This window comes from Vespula vulgaris, chromosome 4, assembly GCF_905475345.1.
Source record: "Vespula vulgaris chromosome 4, iyVesVulg1.1, whole genome shotgun sequence".
Classification (NCBI taxonomy): Eukaryota; Metazoa; Arthropoda; class Insecta; order Hymenoptera; family Vespidae; genus Vespula; species Vespula vulgaris.
Genome location: NC_066589.1, coordinates 7,391,447 through 7,414,973, shown reverse-complemented (window position 1 = coordinate 7,414,973; position 23,527 = coordinate 7,391,447). Strand labels below are relative to the sequence as shown.

At 27.7% G+C, this 23,527-nt stretch overlaps 5 protein-coding genes and 2 non-coding genes across 9 annotated transcripts; 5 read left to right on the top strand and 2 right to left on the bottom strand.

Moving 5' to 3' along the window:
• Window positions 1-1,426: 1,426 nt before the first annotated feature.
• On the bottom strand, window positions 1,427-1,498 carry Trnap-agg (transfer RNA proline (anticodon AGG)). Its single transcript has one exon. It is a non-coding gene; the product is annotated as a tRNA-Pro (tRNA).
• Window positions 1,499-2,787: 1,289 nt separating this feature from the next.
• Trnat-agu (transfer RNA threonine (anticodon AGU)) lies at window positions 2,788-2,861 on the top strand. Its single transcript has one exon. It is a non-coding gene; the product is annotated as a tRNA-Thr (tRNA).
• A 791-nt stretch (window positions 2,862-3,652) lies between these two features.
• Window positions 3,653-10,198, top strand: LOC127063216 (transient receptor potential cation channel subfamily V member 5). The gene is made up of 15 exons (XM_050992645.1): window positions 3,653-3,743; window positions 4,754-4,932; window positions 5,027-5,114; window positions 5,202-5,378; window positions 5,926-6,115; window positions 6,197-6,350; window positions 6,727-6,981; window positions 7,070-7,152; window positions 7,224-7,781; window positions 8,139-8,304; window positions 8,410-8,671; window positions 9,188-9,369; window positions 9,615-9,731; window positions 9,845-9,970; window positions 10,047-10,198. Exons 1-15 carry the CDS (start codon window positions 3,653-3,655, stop codon window positions 10,191-10,193), a joined length of 2,775 nt encoding a protein of 924 aa, XP_050848602.1. The 3' UTR covers window positions 10,194-10,198.
• On the top strand, window positions 10,198-11,395 carry LOC127063477 (coiled-coil domain-containing protein 103). The gene is made up of 3 exons (XM_050993331.1): window positions 10,198-10,608; window positions 10,694-10,944; window positions 11,033-11,395. The coding sequence occupies exons 1-3, from the start codon at window positions 10,456-10,458 to the stop codon at window positions 11,340-11,342; spliced, it is 714 nt and encodes a 237-aa protein (XP_050849288.1). The 5' UTR covers window positions 10,198-10,455; the 3' UTR covers window positions 11,343-11,395.
• Window positions 11,396-11,613: 218 nt separating this feature from the next.
• LOC127063473 (probable phospholipid-transporting ATPase IIB) lies at window positions 11,614-19,035 on the top strand. Of its 2 annotated transcripts, XM_050993317.1 has the most exons (14): window positions 11,614-11,948; window positions 12,020-12,459; window positions 13,731-13,875; window positions 13,968-14,240; window positions 14,320-14,562; window positions 14,623-14,811; window positions 14,891-15,468; window positions 15,545-15,961; window positions 16,047-16,212; window positions 16,302-16,680; window positions 16,765-17,005; window positions 17,098-17,264; window positions 17,344-17,547; window positions 17,636-19,035. In XM_050993317.1, the coding sequence occupies exons 2-14, from the start codon at window positions 12,290-12,292 to the stop codon at window positions 17,767-17,769; spliced, it is 3,306 nt and encodes a 1,101-aa protein (XP_050849274.1). In that variant the 5' UTR covers window positions 11,614-11,948; window positions 12,020-12,289; the 3' UTR covers window positions 17,770-19,035. The 2 variants fall into 2 exon arrangements, with proteins under 2 accessions (XP_050849274.1, XP_050849275.1); XM_050993318.1 differs by lacking the exons at window positions 11,614-11,948; window positions 12,020-12,459 and adding an exon at window positions 12,924-13,467.
• On the bottom strand, window positions 19,018-21,113 carry LOC127063475 (probable phenylalanine--tRNA ligase, mitochondrial). The gene is made up of 5 exons (XM_050993327.1): window positions 20,966-21,113; window positions 20,658-20,769; window positions 19,864-20,585; window positions 19,484-19,776; window positions 19,018-19,413 (listed from the first exon to the last, which is right to left on the bottom strand). The coding sequence occupies exons 2-5, from the start codon at window positions 20,669-20,671 to the stop codon at window positions 19,123-19,125; spliced, it is 1,320 nt and encodes a 439-aa protein (XP_050849284.1). The 5' UTR covers window positions 20,672-20,769; window positions 20,966-21,113; the 3' UTR covers window positions 19,018-19,122.
• Window positions 21,114-21,138: 25 nt separating this feature from the next.
• LOC127063476 (uncharacterized protein DDB_G0288805-like) lies at window positions 21,139-22,822 on the top strand. 2 transcript variants are annotated; one of them, XM_050993329.1, is made up of 3 exons: window positions 21,139-21,287; window positions 21,417-22,203; window positions 22,273-22,822. In XM_050993329.1, exons 2-3 carry the CDS (start codon window positions 21,420-21,422, stop codon window positions 22,782-22,784), a joined length of 1,296 nt encoding a protein of 431 aa, XP_050849286.1. In that variant the 5' UTR covers window positions 21,139-21,287; window positions 21,417-21,419; the 3' UTR covers window positions 22,785-22,822. The 2 variants fall into 2 exon arrangements, with proteins under 2 accessions (XP_050849286.1, XP_050849285.1); XM_050993328.1 differs by having other exon boundaries at window positions 21,199-21,345.
• The last annotated feature ends 705 nt before the right edge of the window (window positions 22,823-23,527 follow it).

Below are 23,527 nucleotides of genomic sequence, written 5' to 3'. Positions count from 1 at the left end.
TAAAAGAATATTAACATATATACGTTCATATATGACCATATAAGAAAGTTATCTTCTTATTAAGGATCAAGAATTTACTTATCTGTGACTTTTATAATTTAGCGTTCGAGTACATATGTACATATGTACGTAAGTATGTACGTACATATGTTGTATCTTGTCTTGCTGATTAGAATTATTTTTTTGTCTCTTTCTTTTTTTATGGCTATTATTATTATTATTATTATTATTATTATTATTATTATTATTATTATTATTATTATTACTACTATTATTCTTATTAATCTTGTTTTCTTTTGAGATCATTTACTTCTTTAATGCACATTATATAGAAATATGAGATATGTGGATTTTAATCTGAATGATATAAGGATTGCAGAATTTCTTTTATATATTACTAAGAATTGATATTTGTTATATTATATAATAGTATTAGTAGTATATAATAGTATTAATAATACGTACCATTTGTTCTGAAGTTTTTTTTTATGTTTTCTTTCTAAATTTTTTTCTTTTCTTTTTCTTTTTATTATAAAAAACATCAGGGAAAAAATATCAAGCACTTTCTCAATGACAGATAATGAATGAAACTTTTCTAACTAATATGAGAGTAGTTCATGAGAATAGATACTCGAACATACTTTCGAAGCATACTATTTCTTTCAGAATGCCGCTGAATAAACGACGTGTAAATAAGAATTGGAATCGGTCGCTTTAATCTTATCGTAAATTCAATATCGAACACTTTACTCGCATCTTTTTATTCCAACATCGGTACAGCCGATAAGAGAGCACTAAGAAAGTCACTTGGTCGAATGGGTGAAACTTACCAAGTTAAAATTATGTATGTACTTTTACGTTGTTAGATACGAATTAAGTTATGATTACGTGTATGATAAAAAAAATGAGACATTTTAAGTTTCTTAATAAACGATAAGTTATAAAAGATAAATTATAAAAATGTGGTCATACGTCATCATGACACATCGTGATAAAGAAATTTTAATATTTCCGAAATTTCAAGTAATCTACTTCTAAATATAATTAATCATTTATTCAGACAGACCAAAAATTCCTAATAAAATTCTTCTAGGCATATAGTTTTATAAACGAAACAAAAAAAAAAAAGAAAAGAAAAAAAAACAGAAAAGAAATTAATCCAACAGAGTCTTGCAAAAGAGTAATTGATTAGTTTAAATCAGCTAGGAACTTTTAGTCCATGTATACCTGTCATTCGTCTTTCCTAATCAAATTTATTTTCATTAGAGAAATAAAAATATTTGACGATAAATTTATATAATTTGATTAACATTTTCATTGATATGATACATCTAAATATAATGTAAAAATGTATAAAAAACATTAATTGATTAAAAAGGAAAAAATTAAAAACACAAAAAAAATAGAAACGAAAATAAAAAAAACCGGGCTCGTCCGGGATTTGAACCCGGGACCTCTCGCACCCTAAGCGAGAATCATACCCCTAGACCAACGAGCCACTTGTTGAGAACCTTGACTTTCACTAACTATATAAGCAAGATTTGTGACCTCGATACTATCAAGTAAGTCTATAAAGATATATAAGTTATTATTAGATAAATATCGTTAATCGTATAGTAAAATACACTATTAAAAGTAATAGGGTCTTATCATGGAACTATTAATAATATAATTTCGAACGAAATGAAAAATTTGTTTGAACATATAAAAATGCATATTAATCGAATATAAACAACAAAATGAAATGTGTTTCATAAGTATAATAATTTTCTTAGACTGTATGAATATTTTACTAGTTTGTGTCCTCGATAGAAGGTAACTTTATTATCTCGTTGAAAATTTGAGATGCACCATATGTGCATATATATATATATATATATATATATATATATATATATATATATACACATATACATAACATGCATATACATTCCTACACCCGAAAAAAGCATGCGTCCTGGTTGCATTGCTCTTACCAAAGTATCCACATACTTGATCTTTATAAATAGATCTCGTCGAAGATTTTTCTTCGTGGAAAGTAATTTAATGCTACGAAATGTGGGTCGAAGCTTTAACTTCTGTTCAATGGAAATTTCTAACCATGATCGATCACCAAAAATGGCGGGGGCCAGAAGAAAAAGAAAAATAATATTGATCGAAAAATTTTGAGAAAAACTTTCTATTAATTCGTTCATGAAAAATATACTATACATTATATATAGAGAGGAAAAGTATAGATAGTAGACGTAATTGTATGTATATACATCATAAATTTTCTCACTACTCGACACTGTGTGTGTGTGTGTGTGTATATATATATTTGTATGTGTGTATATATATATATCATCTTCTTTATTAATAGCTCTATTGATTTTTTAGACGTTCTTTCTAAGCGCATTTATTCCGAAAGTAATTTTAAATAATCCAAGAGCTTCTGTACTATTTTTGCGACAGATTTACAACCCTATTTATGATTTTTTATCAATCATTTTTTCATTCGCCCATGACTCCCTTTCTTCATATTTATTATAAATGTAATTACTTAATAATATTGATCGCAATGTAGAAAATAATAATTATAGAATTGTTTGATTATTATTTTTTTATTAATATATCACTTCGTTATTTTGCTCGTTAAATTTGCATTTTGTTAATAATTACTTTTTATTATATAAGTTTTATGACAATATTATATAGAAATATATGATTTTTAAACTGTTTGAAAACATGTGTACATTGATTTTATTACTTGATTTAAATGAACTACAATAAAATAGTACTCTCAATGGCGCCGTGGCTTAGTTGGTTAAAGCGCCTGTCTAGTAAACAGGAGATCGAGGGTTCGAATCCCTCCGGGGCCTCGTTGTTTGCCCATAAAGGGCGAATTTAATTTTTTTTCTTCCTTCATTTCAATTTCTATTAATTATATTAATAATTATTTTACATTTTTTTAAATTATAATTATGTGCATATATATATATAAGTAATTATATATTACTTATGTTATTAAAATATTAATTTTATAACTTAAATAATTTAGTTGTCAAATATAAAAAGAAAGTAGAACACATTTAAAATTTATTTCTATTGTCTAAAGGATGTGGTTTATCACAGATTTTTATCACAAAATTTATTATCATCTAGTATAATTTTCGTTTCGTGGCTTTAATCCAACAGGATTTATGGTTTTAATTATCAAAGATAGACAGGATATCCTCTTTGTTAATTCCATAATTAATAAAATTGAAAAACCACAAAATTGTAATTTTTATTTTGAATTTTATTTCATTTGATATTATATTTCTAATAGATAAAAGTTATATAAATTATTTTTCACATATAATATTATATAAAATAAATATGTAAAAATATATATAAATATAAAATAAATAGTATTACAATTTTTGTGAATAGAAAAGATATAGATTAAAATATTTAAAGTACAATTGTAAAAATTAAATGTAACGTTATATATTTATTAGAAATATTTTAGATACCGAGTTGTACAAATTTATGTATCTGAATTAGTATAATCAATAACGAGAATGTACCATAGTAACCAAAGTGCTATTGAAGGTATATCAGTTCGATTCTTTGCCTAAATTAATCGTTCTTGCGCTCGAATAAAAGTTGATTACTTTTATCAGTTAATATGGGAAATACCGAGAGTAATGTTTCAAGTAGTGTTAAAAAACAAACGGATACATCGTCTATAGTTCTTTACAAATTTGTAGATCTAAAAGGTATGCCATTTTAATTAATCTATATAATAATATTATTCCAACATCTTCAATCAAATGGAAATATATTAAAGACAAATAATATCATAAATTAAAACACGTTATTTTACAATTACATATAAAAAATTAACAATTATTGGATCGTGGAAAAGACATAACTCGAAAGATAAGTCAAGAAAAACGTAATAATTACGTAAACGCATAACAGATGACGCTACCTATATTTCACGAAAAAAAATAACAAATCAATAAAATATTAAATAATCATAATATGTACTTTGTCATATGGTACGTCTATATAAACAAAAATTAAGAAATTGTAAAAATGAATAAATTACAAAATGTAGATCCTTGTAAAATATTAAATATTACACACTGAAGTCAGAGAATTCATAAATATAAAAACTAAAATGAATTTCTTACAAGTTTTCATCTTTATTTTTAACATATTGTATCCTTGGCACAGAAACATGAATGAATATTTTGAGAAGGTCTGAGAGATAACAAATAAATAGTAAAAATAATTATTAGTGTATATATATTCTATAATACATACATATATATATATATATCCTTATGAAAATAATTATCAATAAATACAATAACAATATAAAAGAAAATATGAATTAAAAAATAATTATTAAAAAGGAATCATTAAAATTTCTATCTCGTACTTTCCTTATCCATTATTATCCATGAGTCATATGTGCTAAGTTTGAAAAGTGAAGTGTTACTACTACATACCGACTATTACTGCTTCGATACTCGCAAGTGTTCAACTTAATGATCTAAATACTTGCAGATATGACGTAATAGATTGACTTGCCTTTGGACACCACAGATTTTATTTTAATATATGAGAGACCGATCCCCGGCCATTTTAATTCTCAAGTAATGATTAGAAGTTTGCCAGATCGCAGCAGGAATTGAAAATTATACATAAGACACATATACAGATAGAACGAATTCATAGTATGTTACTTTCTAAGAATTTTATATTCACTCATATATAGGGGGTGGACTATTCGTGGATATGATGAAAAGAGCTACGCAAACTAAGCAATTTGCGGAACTGGATCATGCTTTAAGAACGAAGGTCGAACCATTTTTGTACAACAAGGGAAAAGGCAAATGGATACCTGTTGAGAAATTAGTGTTATTTAGGAATAAAGATCGGCCAAGACATAAAATGGTAAAAATGATTGAAAAGACTATATATAATTTTTTTTTAAATTAAAAACTAAAGGTACATTGAATATTAAAAAAAAAAAAAAAAATTATTTCAGTTACCAGCATTGAAAGCTATGGAAAATCCAGCAGATTACGATATAAACAAAGATTTGAATGACGAAGACGTGGACGAGAGTAAGATAGGTAAAAAAAGTTAATTATAACCGTGTAAATTTATTTAACGATACGGACGATATCCTATAAACATTTATCAAATATTTTTATTCACAGATAAAAGCAAGCACAGATTGGTATGTTGGAGTCTGAGCGAAAGAGGAGCCGTCGGTGAAACTATTTTACATTTGTGTATGTTACACGCAACAGCCATTCACGCGGACTTGGCAAAAAGATTGTTACGCTTTTATCCGAATTTGATAAATGATATTTACATAAGCGATGAGTATTACGGTGAGTCAGATGAAATATGTTACGATATATATGAAAATTCAACATTTTTCATGAAAATTCAAAAAGTACGATGCTTATCGATCTAATGTGTGTTACGGTTTTATCATTGACGTTTAACAATTCAACTATTCATCAACCGCAAGTACCTACACATGTTATGATCATTAACGATTAGGATCTCTAAGACGAGACATTAACGTATGGCCTCTGGCAAATCTGCAGCAATTAATTTTACGACTTCTCCCTCCATCGTGAAGTTATTTCACATCGAGGTCAAGTTGATTTTCCTCACCTAATGTCGAGGCATTTTTTTCATCATATCGCAAATAGCTTGTCGTTAGTCATAATCTATTTACGTCCTTACATGCATCGGCCAAGTAAGTAAGTACATCTATGAATCTATACCAGGTGGATAGACGAAGCCTGGTTAACGTCTCCTCTTTAAAAGATCACAAAATAATAACGATGGAATTATTACGAAATAATTAAGAGATCCAATTATTATATTCAATTTAATATTTATAATTCATTCTTTTCAATTTAATAGGAGAAAATGTACTACACATAGCAATTGTTAATGAAGATCCAGCCATGGTAAAATATCTTCTAGATTGTGGAGCTGACGTACACGAACGTTGCTTCGGTAATTTCATGTCTCCTGAAGATCAAAAAGCTTCGAGATACGATAGTTTGGAACACGAATGGGTTTGCGTTGCCCCAGAAACAAATTATAGCGGGTACATATATTAAATCTAAAAGTGATACATTTAAAAAAACAATCGATAATTTTTACTGAACTTCGATGCATTTTTTATCAGATACGTTTATTGGGGAGAATATCCTCTCAATTTTGCAGCATGTCTAGGTCAAGAGGAATGTTATAGACTCATATTAGCCAGAGGTGCCGATCCTGATAAACAAGACACGAATGGAAATACTGTATTACATATGCTCGTCATTTATGAAAAATTGGTAAAGTTTATTTTACTTTTTTTAAGATTATTAATTATTAGTTATATTTATTTATCATTTTTCTATAATTGTTAATGAAAATGTTAAATATTGCGCCTGCATACAGACAATACTTCATACATTGTCGATAATTTAATTACTAGTTGTCTTATGTCGGTAAAAAAATTTTCTTTGGTCCCTTCGATAGGCAATGTGACCACAGAAGTATGTAAAACGGGTTGCCTATCCCTTTATGAATATATAGCAACAGTTAGCTACATTATCGACTAAGAATGAACCATTGCCTACTTCCAGGCGCGAAACATAGACTAACTCGTATTAATAATTATAATATCATAACTAATAAAAATAATTTAACTATGAAAAAAATTTTCAGACGACTTTTGACATGGCTTACGAAGTAGGTGCATCATTGTCTATCAGGAACGTTCAACATTTAACACCATTAACATTGTCAGCAAAATTGGGAAGAGTCGAAATGTTCTTTCACATTTTAAATATTGAAAGAGAAATTTATTGGCAAATTGGAAGTATAACGTGTGCGGCTTATCCTTTATCACAAGTCGATACGATAGACGTGAACACAGGACATATAAGTCACAATTCTGCTCTAAATCTAGTTGTTTTTGGCGTAGGTTTTAATAAAATTTTATATATAAAATGTAACGAACGATTACAATAAAAAAATGTGTACGATTACAGTACTATTCTTTTTACAGGACAAAGACGAGCATCTTGAATTATTGGATGGTACTCTGGTTGATCTTTTAAATGCCAAATGGAATACATTCGTTAAAGATCGGTCAGTAATTAAAAGTTCATACATTTTTCAACGTGAAAAGTATATATTAATATTTTCAATGATTCTTATAGATTTTATCAACAATTTTATCTATTCTGTTTCTACTTCATTCTATCTCTAATAAGTTTCACGTTACGTCCTGGACCATCATGGACATTGGAAAATTCTGCTGCAACAACGACTATTACAACTACCGATCCAACTTTAAATATTTCCTCCTATCCAATGACAGTGGAAACAACACGAATTTTAAAATCATTGCAAATTGGTGATATCTCCGAATCGATCGTTAAAAATCTAACAACGAGCTTGATATCGAAGACAAGATTTACGAAAAATTCGAACAACGTTCTCGATAAGATTTCCTTGCAATTAATGTCGAATGTGACATCGTTACTAAAGGATGCTTTGTTACCAATATTATCATCAATGATAGAGGAAAATGATACATTAGATCAATTCGATACAAGTTTTGCTAATCATACTAATCGTACTTTGTACAATGAAATTCATCAAAATATTAACACAACTAATCGCATCAATACGATCGATGATTTACTTAAACTTAATTCTACGATAAGGGGAAGTAATATCAACGGTGTTACTGAAATCAGCAGCAAAAAAAGTTGGTAAGTAAAATTAAATATATTTATCAAAATGTCGACAATAAACTAAAAATAAAATATATATGTATGTATGTGTGTGTTATATAACTTACATATACATACAAGCCTTAATTTTCCGTCGGATTATAAACACTAATTATACAAAATTTCAATTGATTTAGAGATTAAGAATTTCATATCAATAACAAGATATATATTAAGTAATACACATATAATAAAATAAAATAAATATTCTGTAAAATGTTCGAGAAAAAAGAAGTAGTTGTAAAGAAGAAAAAAAGAGAGAAAAAAAAAGAAAATGTTGAGATCGATTATTCCATTATAAAGTGATAGTTTTTAATTCAACGTAATTGCAAACAGGTGGCGAACATTTACAGAAGAATGCAGATTAATGCACTTAAATTCTGTATCAGGAAAAATTCGTTTAATAGCCGAGATATTCATGGAGATTGCTGCTGTTCTTTATATCGCCGCTGCGTTAAGGGAAGCAAGATTTTTAGGATTGAATATGTTCATTGAGAATCTCGTAAGAAAATTACCTTCTCTTTTTTTAAGCGGACAAAAGGAAAAAGAAGAAAAAATCTAGAATATAAATTAACAATAAAAGTAATAATAACGATCTCGTTTTCAGATGACAGCACCATCTCGAGTAATGTTTTTATTCTCCTGTTGTCTCTTACTTTCGTTTCCAGCACTCAGATTAACTTGTGCCGACGAAATCGAAGACATGCTTGCTGTCGTCGTTATGTTAACGACAGCACCTTATTTTTTATTCTTTTGTAGAGGCTTCAAAACTGTTGGTCCATTCGTCGTTATGATTTACAGAATGATCATGGGCGATCTTCTCAGATTCGTTGCGATCTATTTGGTATTTGTTATGGGCTTTTCTCAAGGTAATTTTATAAAAAAAATATATATATACATATACATATATTTCTTTGTTTCCAAAATAATGTACATAATAAAATTGAGAATTTTTTTTAAACAAACTTTAAAAACTACTCGGTGAACGAAATTCATCGAATTCGTTTAAAAGGCACGCCTTTTTAATATATAACTTTTTTTCTACATCTACAAAAAATTTGATCTATATACAAACACATAAATAATCATTATTCCAATTGAGAACATCCAGCGAAATTGACCTTTCAATATTTGAAAGAGATAGTGTTAACTTTTAAGTAGACTTTCAAACCTACTCAGCAAACGGAATTCATCAAACTCGTTTAAAAACTGTGCCTTTTTAATATGCAATTTTTTTTCTACATGTATAAAATATTTGATCTATATAAATAATCATTATTCCAATTAAAAGAAACTGTTGAGAACATCTGCGTAATTGACCTTTTTATATTTGAAAGAAATAGTGTTAACTACTAACAACTGTGTTACTCTTTTTATAATTCTAGCTTATTACATCATATTCTTATCCTTTGACAATCCTAATACGCCGGACGGCGTCGACGATTCAACGACTAATCCGATGCCATCTCCAATGGAGAGTATCATGGCAATGTTTCTTATGAGCATGACGAATTTCGGTGATTATTATGGAGCGTTCGAAAGAACAGAACATGAAATAGAGGCCAAGGTAATGTCACCGCAAGAATGCAGAATATTACATATCTCTAAATGGCTTCTTTATGATATTACTACGCAAAACACAAGCTTCATTTCAATGTTCATATACGCTAGAAAATAAAAGTAGTAAAAAATAAAAAATATTTATAATAAACTATTAAAATAATACTTTTGCATTAAATAGTTTTTATATATTAGAAGAAACAAAAAGTACGATATTATTAACATATCTATTATATTTTTTATATTTTATAGCTTCTTTTCGTACTTTACATGGCAATTGTTGCAATTTTACTCGTTAACATGTTAATTGCTATGATGGGAAATACTTATCAAAAAATTGCTGAAACAAGAAACGAATGGCAACGACAGGTATATTTGGATCGTTATTAAAAAAAAGGAAAAAAAATAATAAATTGATATTACATATACAGATTGTTTCATACAGAGTTGATGATTAAAATCACATCTGTTAAAAATTGTAGTGGGCGCGAATCGTTTTGGTAGTCGAAAGAGGAGTGAGTCCTGCAGAAAGATTAAAAAAATTAATGGACTATTCACAACCGATGTCCGATGGTCGAAGAGCATTAGTATTGCGTTTAAATCAAACGGTAGATCGTTTTAAATATTACAGATGATTTGTTTGTTCTTATTTCTTATTAAACGCATTATACTGATAAATTTTAGGAGGAAGATAAGGAAGAAATGAAAGAAATCCTTGAAATGAAGAGAACGCATGAGAAATTCTACAAAAGGATGCAAAGCAAAATATTGAAAGAAAAAAATATGATGCCTGAAACAGATATTACCATTACTAAAGATTCTTTGCAATAATTCCTGATAATATTATATATGCAAGATTTTTATATTACAATGCTGTTAAAAATATGCTTGTGCATTGTAATCTACTTTAAAATACACATACTTTATTCTTGAACTGTATTGATAAAATCGCTAAAGAAAAATGTTTCTGTTATGCGTAACCATAGTAATAAAGACTATATCTTTACCAAACATAGGTTATTATTACTCATTCTACCGACTCAAGATATAGACTGTACATTTCGCTGACATTTGTGTTAATAATTTGAATAAAATGAGTATATTGAAATCACCAATCGATTATAAAATATTACAAGACGAGTTGTATAAAGAGCTTAAAGCGAATGAGTTATATAAATTGCAAAATGATGCAAAAATCAGAGCAGTGGAACAGGGAGTACCTACTTATGAACACTTTAGACAAATGGTAAGTCATTGAAAAGAAATATTAGATAAATAAATAAAGATTCAATGTTACATGCATTTTTTGTGATACTTTTTGCATTTAATAGGTAAATGCAGCTCATTTAAAACCACTAGAACCAAAAGATATTAAATCTAAATCTGCAGTATTATGGAATTCCATATGCACAAATCATAAATCAGAATTTTTAACTTCGACATATGAAAATGGAACGAAACTAATTAAAGAAAAACTTGATGAATTTGCTAATACAATTCCAAAAAATTATAAAACATTTATTCAAATGTGGAGAAATACTAATGATAGTAAAATAAAGTTCTTTTACCTTTATAATACCAGGTAATGCATTACTGTTCTTATAAAAGTAAAAAAAAAAAAAAAAGAAAACATATTGAAATACATTGTTACATAATCTATCTTTTTTAAGGGACATTTTAAAAAGTACAATATTCAACAGCGAGATTCCCCCATTCTTCCTCTGCGATATTATTAACGTATGTCTTGAGTACGAAAAACAAAATTCCTTGAATACAGAAGAAATTAAAGCAATTATCGAAATTCTAACTACTCTAAGTACGTGTAACAGATTTAATCTTGCTATAAATTTCATGGCAGATCATGAAAAAGAAAATTGTTCTCGATTACTTAAATACTTGGAAGATAAGGTAAAGTCTGAAGATATAACGGTAGAAAAAAACGCTATTACATCACTAATACAAAAATATCAAATTATCTAATCAAGTGATAAATATCATTGTAAAAATTCTTTTCTTTAGAATTATTAATAACTTGAGACTTTTCTTGCCAATGAATAAAAAAAAATGTAATTATATATCACAACATTAATTATTTAAATATATATATATATGTGTGTGTGTGTGTGTATGTATATACAAATTTCCTATATATAAATTATTTGCCTAACTAAGAAACATAATTCTGAATAAATACTTAGGAGCATGCGTAAACGCACACGTGATCGTCGAATGCCCAATATGGACGCGCACAATATATCGTCGTATTGCGGGTATCGCGAATTTTGAAGTACCATTATGCACGGTTAAGGAAAAAGATACTTCATAGTTATCGCCTATAACATATACTTGATCTATAATCGTAATTTAATATTAAGAATTGTTCAAAAGATAGACATGCGTTACGATAGGAATAACAACTTACCTCGAGAACGATTACACACATACTACATCCAGCAGAGAAGAGAGGCAATCTCATTTGTGTATATGTGCTTATTATATTGTAAATAAACAGGCAGGATATATCGGTCGAATCATCGAAAGGACAATTAGTACATTGTGACGTCTTATAACGATGCCGTTAAATAGGTATACGAAAAACTACTGTTATTGTAAATGAAATTCTTCTCTCTCTGTCAGTGACTTGAATTTCTCGGCAGATACTATGTGTTACAAAGAAGACTGTGTTACTTTGGGTCACGTGATATTGCATCGTAAGAAAAAAAAGTTAATACACATAAGCTAATGAAAGTAGATTTAAGATATTTACATATCGTCGAAAAAAAAGCAACGTATAAGACGAACAAAAATAAAAAACATTACTATTAATATCTCTTAACAAAGAGGGTTAAACGATTGTCAAAAAAAAAAAAAAAGAAAAAAAAACATTGAAGTACGCGTATATACAATATTGTGATTATCGAAAGAGTATGAGGTTGGAGGAGATGCCATTGCGGCTCAGTTCGGATGAGCGGGACTTTGAAATGGACGAAGAAACGGACTATCTTCTCCAACCTCCTGAGGATAGTATACGACTTTTGACCTCTAGAAGACGACGATTTAATAATTGTTCGAAGTTCCTTAAAACTGGTTTGTGCGGGTAAGTGAAACGAAAATAAATTATCTATCAAATATTTATAATTAAAATTGAATAGCATACAACCCTTCACGCGACACACACACACACACACCAATCTCGTTTTTCGATCGCCTTTTTTTTTTTTTTTAAATAGATGGTAATATTTCGTACCTTTCTATTATGATATTTCTATTAAGATTTATATTAAATATTATTATTATTAATTTATATATTTTATAAGTTTTTTCGTATATGATACTTTTTATACATATCTAGGGAATTTTTTTAGTACAAATAAATATAACGTGTTTACTCTGCATGTATATATAAATATATATATGGAATTATGTATATATATATATATATACACACACCCACACACACATAATTAACAAATATATAATTTAAGTATTTATTTTATTCGCGATAATACTTACTAAATCTGTCAATCTTTTGAAATAAATAATTTCATTAAAAACGGAATAAGATATAAAAGTAACTGCGCGTTGTAAGCTTGCAACGCTGTCCTGTCTGCCATTGGTTTTCAACGTTAAATCAATGATAGAGATTTTTATCAAATTCCTGCTGATATTTCAACTTCGATGCATTTCTAATTCGAGAAATGAAAAAGATCAGACAATCGTAATATACAAAGAGAAAATTTTAACGATTTTCCATAAAAATTTATTCTAAAACAATTATTTTTATTAATTTTTTCTGCGCGACGAAGAGTTAATGCTTCTCTCGTGATTATATGTTCCCTGTTTGAAATGATGTCATAACAAAGTTCGCAGTTGGATTGACGCGAATAGATATCAACGAATTTGTAAGCATTCTGAGAGAATATTGTCTATTATACATATATATATATATATACATAATACGTATACATATATATCTTTGTTATATACGTATGTAAATCTCATGAAGAAAAAATATCTAAATGGAGACACAAAGCAACGTAATAAGACTTTCGAAAGAAGACATACCATTAATATCAAGACCGCGAAATAGTAATTCGTGGACAAGGTGATATTTCTTTTAATGACATATATTTAATTTATTCGTATTCACTACGATTAATCTAGAACTACTGATTAGATATTGTTAATGATCATATTTCAATACTTCAATTTCAGCTGGCAAGATGATTAGTATAAGTAAAAATTTATTGTTAGTGATTTTATATCTATATACTGCTATATATAAAATTTTTGATGATAAATATCTGATCTGTACAGATAACAGTACAGAAGAGTTTTTATATGTATTATTATGTTAATTATTTATAGATGTTGTACATGGATGTGGAGAAGATGTTGCAGAGAAAGAGAATTAAGAGCAAGAGTTATTCATATTGGTCAGCCCATGTATGATAAATTTCCTACAAATGTCATAAGAAATCAGAAATACAATGTTGTTACTTTCTTACCTATGGTATGTATTACTTTTGTACGATGAATATAATTATATATATGAAATTTGTTCGGAATCGCAATGATTTACGTTTTGTATCTTTATTTTCTTAGGTCCTCTTTCAACAGTTTAAGTTCTTTCTTAATCTATACTTTTTGCTTATGGCAATATCTCAATTTATACCAGATATAAGAATAGGATATTTGTATACATATTGGGGACCATTATGTTTCGTTTTGACCGTCACGATCTGTCGAGAAGCTGTAGATGATTTCAGAAGATACAAAAGAGATAAGGAAGTCAATGCTCAAAAATATCAAAGATTGGTAAAAGGTTTGGATATACCAGAATTAGTTCCAAGTTCTAAATTACGAGTTGGTGATTTGGTAAGACATTATCTATAGAGAAATTAATTTTAATTAGTTTGAATCCAGCAATAATTAAAATATTTTAATTTTTTAACAGGTTATAGTAGAAAAAGGTCAAAGAGTACCAGCAGATTTAGTACTATTACGTACAACAGAAAAGTCTGGTGCATGCTTTGTAAGAACCGATCAATTAGATGGAGAAACAGATTGGAAATTAAGATTGGCAATACCAGCAACTCAAAAATTAGAAAATCATTCTCAATTGTTTGATATAAAAGCAAGTTTATATGTTGAAAAACCTCAAAAAGATATTCATAGTTTCATCGGTACATTTACCCGTGTAAGTATTAAAAATAATTTTGATATGTTTCTCTGATTAATGTGCATGTTCCATTTACAGTATGATGGATATAGCAGTGAAGAAAGTTTGGGAGTTGACAATACTTTATGGGCTAATACCGCTGTAGCATCTGGATCAGCACTTGGAATAGTCGTTTATACTGGACAAGAAACAAGATCTTTAATGAATCATTCTGCACCAAGATCCAAAGTTGGTTTGCTTGATCAAGAGATAAATCAATTGACTAAGGTATTTTATGTATAATAAATAAATGTTTTTTTTTTGTTTTTGATTCATCATGAAATACTATTTTAATATGATTTTTTAGGTCCTATTTTGTGCAGTTATTGGGCTTGCATTGGTCATGATGTGTTTAAAGGGATTCAATGGCCCTTGGTATCGTTATATGTTCCGTTTTGTTTTATTGTTTTCTTATATTATACCAATCAGTTTACGAGTAAATTTGGATATTGGAAAAGCATTTTATGCTTGGTGTATACAACGAGATAAAGACATTGCTGGTACAGTTGTAAGAACAACTACAATTCCAGAAGAACTTGGTCGTATATCCTATCTACTGAGTGATAAGACTGGAACATTAACGCAAAATATAATGGTTTTTAAAAAATTACATATGGGGACAATATCGTATTCTCAGGAAACATTTGATGAAGTAACATCTGTATTAAAATCCTGCTATACTACTATGGAAAATTCTCCAACAAAACCACCCGTGCATAGCGGAAAAATGAGAAGATCTGAAAGTACGAGAATTTATGATGCGGTACATGCTTTAGCATTATGTCATAATGTTACACCAGTTTATGATGAAATTAGTGCAACTACTAATTTGGATTCAGTGAGTGTAGAAACAGGAGAGACTGGAGATTCTGGTTCTGTTCAGAGGTAAATGTTATGAAAATAAAAATAAACTATAATTCTTATCATATCCTTTTGCTGTTACTATGTTTTTATATTTTAGTCAAGCAGAAGCTGATCAGCATTATTACTTGCCTGAACAAAAACGTAATTACCAAGCTTCAAGCCCGGACGAGGTGGCATTAGTAAAATGGACAGAAGAAGTGGGATTAGCTTTGGTCAAACGCGATCTGAATTCCATGCAGTTGAAAGCTCCAAATGGAAAAATATTAAATTATACTATATTACAGATATTTCCATTCACTTCTGAAACAAAAAGAATGGGTATAATAGTCAAATCAGAAGCCACCTCAGAAATTGTATTTTATTTGAAAGGTGCAGATGTTGTTATGTCTGGGATAGTACAGTATAATGACTGGCTAGAAGAAGAATGTGGTAATATGGCACGTGAAGGCTTAAGAACACTGGTTGTAGCAAAAAAAAATTTGACAGAAGAACAATACCTTGATTTTGAAACAAAGTATTTGAAAAAAAATGTTTTCTAATAACCATCGATATATTTCGTGTAATATTCTTAAATACCTTTTATTTTCTTTATATTTTAGATATAACGCTGCAAGAATGTACGTTAGTGATCGTGTTTCAAGAGTTACAGCTGTCGTTGAAAGTCTTGAACGTGAAATGGAATTATTGTGTGTAACTGGCGTAGAAGACAAACTCCAAAATGGAGTAAGAACAACATTGGAGTTATTAAGAAATGCAGGAATTAAGGCAAGAATCTTATACATCTAAAAAATATATTATTCATACAATAAATATATATGAATAAATTATTCTATTGTAATTTTTACTATTTTCAGGTCTGGATGTTGACTGGCGACAAATTAGAAACAGCAACGTGTATAGCAAAATCTTCTTTATTGGTTTCACGTACGAAAGGACTTCATGTTTTTAAATCTGTTCTTACGCGAACTGATGCGCATTTAGAACTAAATACTTTCCGTAAAAAACAAGATTGTGCCTTAGTTATCAGTGGTGATTCATTAGACGTATGCTTACAATATTATGAACAAGAATTTTTGGAACTTGCATGTGGGTCACCTGCTGTTGTTTGTTGTCGTTGTTCACCCACACAAAAAGCTGATGTTGTCAGTCTAATACAAAGACACACCGGTAAAAGAACAGCTGCTGTTGGTGACGGAGGTAATGACGTATCTATGATACAAGCTGCTGATGCCGGTACGTAAATATAATATATATACTAATAATATAATTGTATAATTCATATTATTTTGTAATGATTATTAATTGAATATCTCGCAGGTATTGGTCTCGAAGGTCTTGAAGGACGTCAAGCCTCATTAGCTGCAGATTTTTCTATCTCACAATTTAATCATCTTTCTCATTTACTATTAGTTCACGGTAGAAGAAGTTATAAACGATCAGCTGCATTGAGTCAATTTGTAATTCATCGAGGTTTAATTATTTCAACAATGCAAGCTGTATTTTCAGCTGTATTTTATCTTTCTTCAGTTGCCTTATATCAAGGTTTTCTTATGGTTGGGTAGGTATATTATATGTGCTATAAATATGATTTCCTGTTATATACTTGTACTAAAATATTAATTATTATATGTTATAAAATATTTCTTACAGATATGCTACAATCTATACAATGTTTCCTGTTTTTTCTTTGGTATTAGATAAAGATGTGTCAGGAAAAATTGCACTTACTTATCCAGAGCTTTATAAAGAACTCAGTAAAGGTCGATCACTTTCTTATAAAACATTCTTTATGTGGGTATTGATAAGCATATATCAAGGTATGTAATAGAGTAATCATTTAATATTTATATAGTATATAAGTAAGATATAATTATTACACAAAAATCTATTTTTCAGGAGGAGTAATAATGTATGGTGCACTTATTATGTTTGAAGATGAATTCATTCACATAGTAGCAATCAGCTTTTCTGCATTGGTCTTGACAGAATTGATTATGGTTGCCTTAACAATTAGAACATGGCATCATATTATGATCTTAGCAGAGATCTTTTCTTTAGCACTCTATTTATTGTCTTTAGTCGTTCTAAAAGACTACTTTGGTAAGTGTAATTCTCTATTTAATTTTTGTTTTATTGTAAAATATAATAATCTATAATTATATCCTCTCTTTCTTTCTCTTTAAAACAGATGCTGAATTTATCAAGACAACTGATTTTTTATGGAAAGTGTTAGTCATCACTTTAGTTTCTTGTATGCCACTATATATTCTGAAGTTTTTGAGAAAAAAATTCTCTCCTCCAAGTTATACCAAATTATCATGAAGGACATATATCAGTCTTATTATACCAAAAGTATTACAAGCGATAAAATATTAATTTACATAAAATTACGGCAAAAATATTCATGTTTGTATATCGGTTATTTTTTCAAATCATTAATTCGATTAATCGATTTCAAAATGCTGTTGAAAATTTTACACAAAAAAGTATATGCACCATTTTATCCACTAACTATTTTTGTATAAATTCTAAGCAAAAAATATTAATATATATCCCAAGATATGGATTGCAGAACTTAAAGTTCTTCAATGTTGTAAATTATATTGGATATTTATTACATCAATATTTATAGTCAATCAGAGCTGTCTTAATTAAAATCGACTGAAGAAAACAAGTTCAATGTAATTTAAATTATTGCTTAATACAAGGCTATTTATATTCACTTCGAATTATAGTGCAAATTAATTTCTAATTGCGAACAGAAATCTCATCACAAGAAAGCTTTTAATACAGATCTTGCATTTTTATGTCATTATTAATAATAATTCTGTTGTTACAATAATCTATTTATTAATTAATATAAATTAATCAAATCTTTTCTTCCATGCTAGTCTTCTATCATATAAGATTGCATGGCATTTATGATTTCTATGAATTTTACTATATTTTTGATGTTATTATATTTATATTTGCAAAATTAGCAAATATTTTATAATATTTTTATATTGAATGTATTTATAAAATATTATATGTGGCATGATAGAAAGTAGATAATATTTAGTTCAATACTTGTAGATTGATTCTTTCCAAAATAAATGCCACTTCAATTACAATTTTGAAATTATAATTATAAATTATAATTATAAAATATATGTTCGTATTTCTTATCTATTTAAACTGGCAATTGAAGATAACATAAGTCTGTAATATAACAGTCTGTGTTAAATATTAGAAAAAAATTTTTAACTTTATTTCATTAACTTGCTATGAACTAATACATATTATATTTATTAAGATAAACTTTATTTGTGCAATGAATTTGATTGAGTCAAAAAATATTTCAATATTATTTGCATTAAATATCTCTTGTTTACTATACCTACGTTGTTAAATAAGATATAAAATTGGCAAACATTTTGTATATCAATATATGTTAAATATGCATGCAGGAGCTACAGTAATTGTTATTAATCATAATGTTAATAAAACACTATAGATGATATAGTTGTTCCTAGATAAATATTGTTTGTTCCATGATACATTTATAATTAATTTGGCATAAATAAAATATTATCTTCCTTCCATTGATTTTTTTTATTTCCTTCAAGTATTATATATTGTAAACAAGATAGACATTCATCAAACTATATAAATTATGAAGCTTTATTCGTTCCATTATCGTATAGTAACATGAAATCTCTCTGTTGCAGCTTTCTCTATTTTATGATGAATATCATTAACTTCTGTTTTTAATAATGTACGTTCCATATGTCTATACACTATGGTATAACAGTGAGATGTTTTTTTGGTTTTAGGATGCGTGAATACATCCTTTAATATAACTTGTTCAATAATATCATCTCCGATTTCTCTAACTAATTCATAAAAATTATTTGAAGTATAATGATCATCATCTGGTAACCAGAAACTTATATCATTTCTGCACTGTGGATAAATGCTGATGGCCTGTAAACATTTATTTTATAATCAATGTTATACGAACATTATTTTTAAAATATATTCGTTGATCATATACCTTATATTGTATCTTTGTATTAATATCATCTATTTTAAATTGATTTAAAAAACCGGTATCAGCACTCCAAAACAATCTTATATCTGGTATATTGTAAAGACACATAGCTAGACGTTCTAAACCCATTCCAAATGCCCATCCCATGCGATCTCCTGCTCCAGATTTGTTTAAAATACTTTGTCTTATAATACCACATCCTAATATTTCTAGCCATTTATTTTCATGGAAAACTTCTAATTCCCACGACGGATGCGTAAATGGGAAATATTGATCAACCCAACGGCATTTTATATCTATTCAAATGATTCCCATACATTTTTTTCTCAATAAATATAATTAAAATATTTATATAATTATTGTATTTAATAATTTTATTATACCTTGTCCAAAAATTGCTTTTGCCAAACCAACTAAACAACTTTTCAATTCGTGTTCCATTATTTTTACAGACTCTAAGGTATGAGAACCTTGTTTTTCTACAGATTCTACTTCTCTAGAATCAAATAACTTTAAGTCTTCTGAACCATTCACATTTTTAAATATTTCTTCTCTTGTACATATTCTAACAGCATCAATTTGATGGAAAACAGGATAATGAGTAGAATCTATTTCGTCTCTACGATATACATCTCCAACTACAAGAAAATTATTTAATCCCATTGAAATGAGATCTGCTTGGTGAGCAGTTGTGTGAGCTCTCAGTAAAATGTCATGATTGATGTAATAACAATCATTTTTTGTTCTACTAGGATGATCTTTGGGAACAAGTAAAGAATCAAAATTTTGTGCAACAGTGACTATAGGATTTAAATTATCAAATACACTAAACAATGGATTTCCAGTTCTGTTGCGGTAATTTTTATAAAAATAATCAATCACCCGTTGACGTACAAGAGACAACGGATGATATTGAGTAACATGTAAATTACGTCCTAATTTTGAAATGATTTGTGGTGTGATATTTGTCCACTCATCTATCAAATATTTTTGTCCTAAAAGTTCTAATTCATTTGGACTTTTATTCACATTAACTATTGTTGAAAAATTTCTGTTGATTGTTAACTGCTTTGTATTTCTAAAGAGAGTAGAATAAAAATGATACCTACAAAAGTCATATATATTTAGTATCTTACATTTAATTTAAAAGTTTAAATATGTACATATTTTTACATACCATTTCAGTATCATTATGTTGATATTATAATTATATTTATTGATATAATATAATAAACAATTGTTTAACAATTTTTATTAGATGCCATTGTGAATCTGTTGTTTGAATTATCCTAAAATTTAAATACATCTAATAAGGTAAATAAAATAAAAAGATTTATAATATTATATTTTACAAAATATACTTTATCAATATCTTCCATTAATTAATTTATAAGAAAAGAAGTTATTATGTAATTAACGTCACAAATAAAATTTTTTCAGATAATGAAAAAATTTTTAATGTAAAATTTTATTATTTACATGTACCTTTTTATTAAAAGTATTCTTTGCGACAATAATTAATTGAACAATATTTTAATTGAATAGGTCTACTATATATAGGTTATGTAAACAGTAGTAAAGTATTTTACAATACAGTCGAGTGAAGTGACGTCAAGTTGTATCAAACTCTTGCTGAATCTTGGAAATAATAGGCAATAATAAAGTGAGATAAAATAAAAAAATGTTATATATATTTATTTATATTGCAAAATATTTAAAAAGTTTATAGGTTGTAATATGATTAGTGAAGAATTCAAATTATCACCATTTATCATCTGCTTCCTGCGTGATACACGTGGTGCAAAAAGTTAGGTTATGGTATTGTTTGCATTTTTTTTTACATAAAAATAATAAGTATCTAACTAGTAAGTATATTTATTTATTATTTTTTAATATTTAAAAAAATGTTAATATCATCATAATAATTTTATTTCAGATCATGACAAGATATACAAGAGCAAAAGGGTCCAAAGCATCAAATGAACGCTTGCCCAATGATGCTACCCCATGGCATGTTATGAAGCAGCAATTAACTGAAAATGAAATAACAGAAAAAAAGGTAAAAACAGCGAAAGAACTTTTAAGTGAAAAACAAGAATCTACTAATGATACAGCAGTTAATACTTGGGCAAGTTTTGATGATAAAAAATATGATGAAAAAGTCACTCAAGATATAGTGTCTAACAAAATCAAAAAGAAAAAACATATTAACAGTGAAAATAAATCAAAAATCCAAATAGAAAATAATGTTAATTTAGATACAAAAGTAATAGACAATGAAAATAATACTTCACAATCTCACCAAGTTTTAAGCAAGCGACAAAAACGTAATATGAAAAAGCAGAATAAGAATCTACATGATTCAACTATTACAACTTCAACAAACGAGGAAAAATCTAAAATTAATAATACTAATTTTCCTAATGCAAAATACAATGACACTAATTACCCTTCAAGGTTCAATAAAAATTATACAAATGGAAATAATTATTTTAATAGTAAATTTAATCATTATAATGGTAAAATGTTCAAACCAAATAATAAGAGGAAGGCCCCAAAAATTAGAGATGACAAAGAACATAAAAGAAGAAAGCCTGATTATGGACCTATAAAAATGACACTTAATGGAGTAGAAGTAGAGATAGTCAAGTATGATGGATTTCCAGTAAAAAAAGAAGATGCAGAGAGATTAAAAAATTTACGAAAAAAAATGGTAATGCAAGGTATGTATATGAGTGAAAAAAATCTTTTGTTACTTTATATATATTATAAAATGATTTTTTCATTTCCAGGTATACCAAAATCAGAAATTGATATTGCAATGAAATTGGAAAGAAGGAAAGCTGAAAAGGAATTAGCACGTGCGAAAAAGCATGTTTGCTTTCATTGTCGTAAATCTGGTCATAATTTATCTGACTGTCCTGAACTTGCAAATGAACAATCTGGTACAGGAATTTGTTTTAAGTGTGGTTCAACTGAACATACTCATTTTGAATGTAAAGTAACTAAAGCTCCAGAGTACAGATATGCAACTTGCTTTATATGCCGTGAACAAGGACATATTTCTAAACAATGTCCAGATAATCCTAGAGGAATCTATCCTGATGGAGGAGCTTGCAAGATTTGTGGGGATGTTACACATTTGAAAAAAGATTGTCCAGATTTGATCAAAGAAAAAGAAGAATCTGTAATTACAGTAGATAAAATTACAGATGGTACTTTAGAATCTTTGGATTCAAGTATTGAGAAAAATAAGAGTGATAAAGATAAAAATAATACAAAAAATAAAATTGTCAAATTTTAAATTTTGCAATGAAAATATTAAATTCTTTCATATGCTGTTATGTGTATTATATTTTTTACCTATAACATACAATAGTAATGATTGAATCAATACATTAGAAATAGAAGATGTACTAATGTGATTCATATGTATAATATATATACAACGCTTTTTGATATACAAACACTTAAAGTGATTTCTTTTTATAAAAAACCTGATATCAAACACGATATTACATTTATTTAATTAATGCGCTACAATCTATGCATCTCACATCATATATTTACATAATATTTGAATTTAACTCTAAATTCTATTTCTCATATATTGTACGTAGGATGACATAATTACATATATTGTAAGAGAATTGCTTTTCTTCATTGCTTACAAAAAAAAAAGGAAAAGAAAATTTATGATGCATAATGCATGTTCTTCTTTAATAAATAAACTTTTCTTTTTAGTAAATTATTGTAGCTCTGTGATATCAGATTTTCATTATTTACAAAAAACGCTTTATTAAAGATTAATGTTCTATCATTTATCAACATATTCTTATCTACATCAGCTGCTCTATGAACATAATTATTCAATATTACATTAAAGTTCATATATTTATTCTAAGCCTGTATATTCACAATGTATTCTAATAAAAAATATTAATCGAAGTATGCATAAGTTTTAACGGATTAAAGTAATATATATTTAAATAAGTAAAGCAAAATATATTTAAATGAAATACTAACGTTTAAACTTTCAATTAATTG

Excerpts from the sequence above, each read along its gene's own strand:
- LOC127063473 (XM_050993317.1), top strand. The coding sequence starts at position 12,290 with ATGAGGTTGGAGGAGATGCCATTGCGGCTCAGTTCGGATGAGCGGGAC. Across the intron at positions 14,812-14,890 it reads AGATAAATCAATTGACTAAG|GTCCTATTTTGTGCAGTTAT; the intron begins GTATTTTATGTA and ends ATGATTTTTTAG. Across the intron at positions 17,548-17,635 it reads CGTTCTAAAAGACTACTTTG|ATGCTGAATTTATCAAGACA; the intron begins GTAAGTGTAATT and ends TCTTTAAAACAG.
- LOC127063216 (XM_050992645.1), top strand. The coding sequence starts at position 3,653 with ATGGGAAATACCGAGAGTAATGTTTCAAGTAGTGTTAAAAAACAAACG. Across the intron at positions 6,982-7,069 it reads TAAATCTAGTTGTTTTTGGC|GACAAAGACGAGCATCTTGA; the intron begins GTAGGTTTTAAT and ends TTCTTTTTACAG. Across the intron at positions 7,782-8,138 it reads ATCAGCAGCAAAAAAAGTTG|GTGGCGAACATTTACAGAAG; the intron begins GTAAGTAAAATT and ends AATTGCAAACAG.
- LOC127063476 (XM_050993329.1), top strand. The coding sequence starts at position 21,420 with ATGACAAGATATACAAGAGCAAAAGGGTCCAAAGCATCAAATGAACGC. Across the intron at positions 22,204-22,272 it reads AAAAAAAATGGTAATGCAAG|GTATACCAAAATCAGAAATT; the intron begins GTATGTATATGA and ends TTTCATTTCCAG.
- LOC127063475 (XM_050993327.1), bottom strand. Across the intron at positions 19,777-19,863 it reads AAAAGCAATTTTTGGACAAG|ATATAAAATGCCGTTGGGTT; the intron begins GTATAATAAAAT and ends TCATTTGAATAG. Across the intron at positions 19,414-19,483 it reads ATACAAAGATACAATATAAG|GCCATCAGCATTTATCCACA; the intron begins GTATATGATCAA and ends AAATGTTTACAG.
- LOC127063477 (XM_050993331.1), top strand. The coding sequence starts at position 10,456 with ATGAGTATATTGAAATCACCAATCGATTATAAAATATTACAAGACGAG. Across the intron at positions 10,609-10,693 it reads ATGAACACTTTAGACAAATG|GTAAATGCAGCTCATTTAAA; the intron begins GTAAGTCATTGA and ends TGCATTTAATAG. Across the intron at positions 10,945-11,032 it reads TTTTACCTTTATAATACCAG|GGACATTTTAAAAAGTACAA; the intron begins GTAATGCATTAC and ends ATCTTTTTTAAG.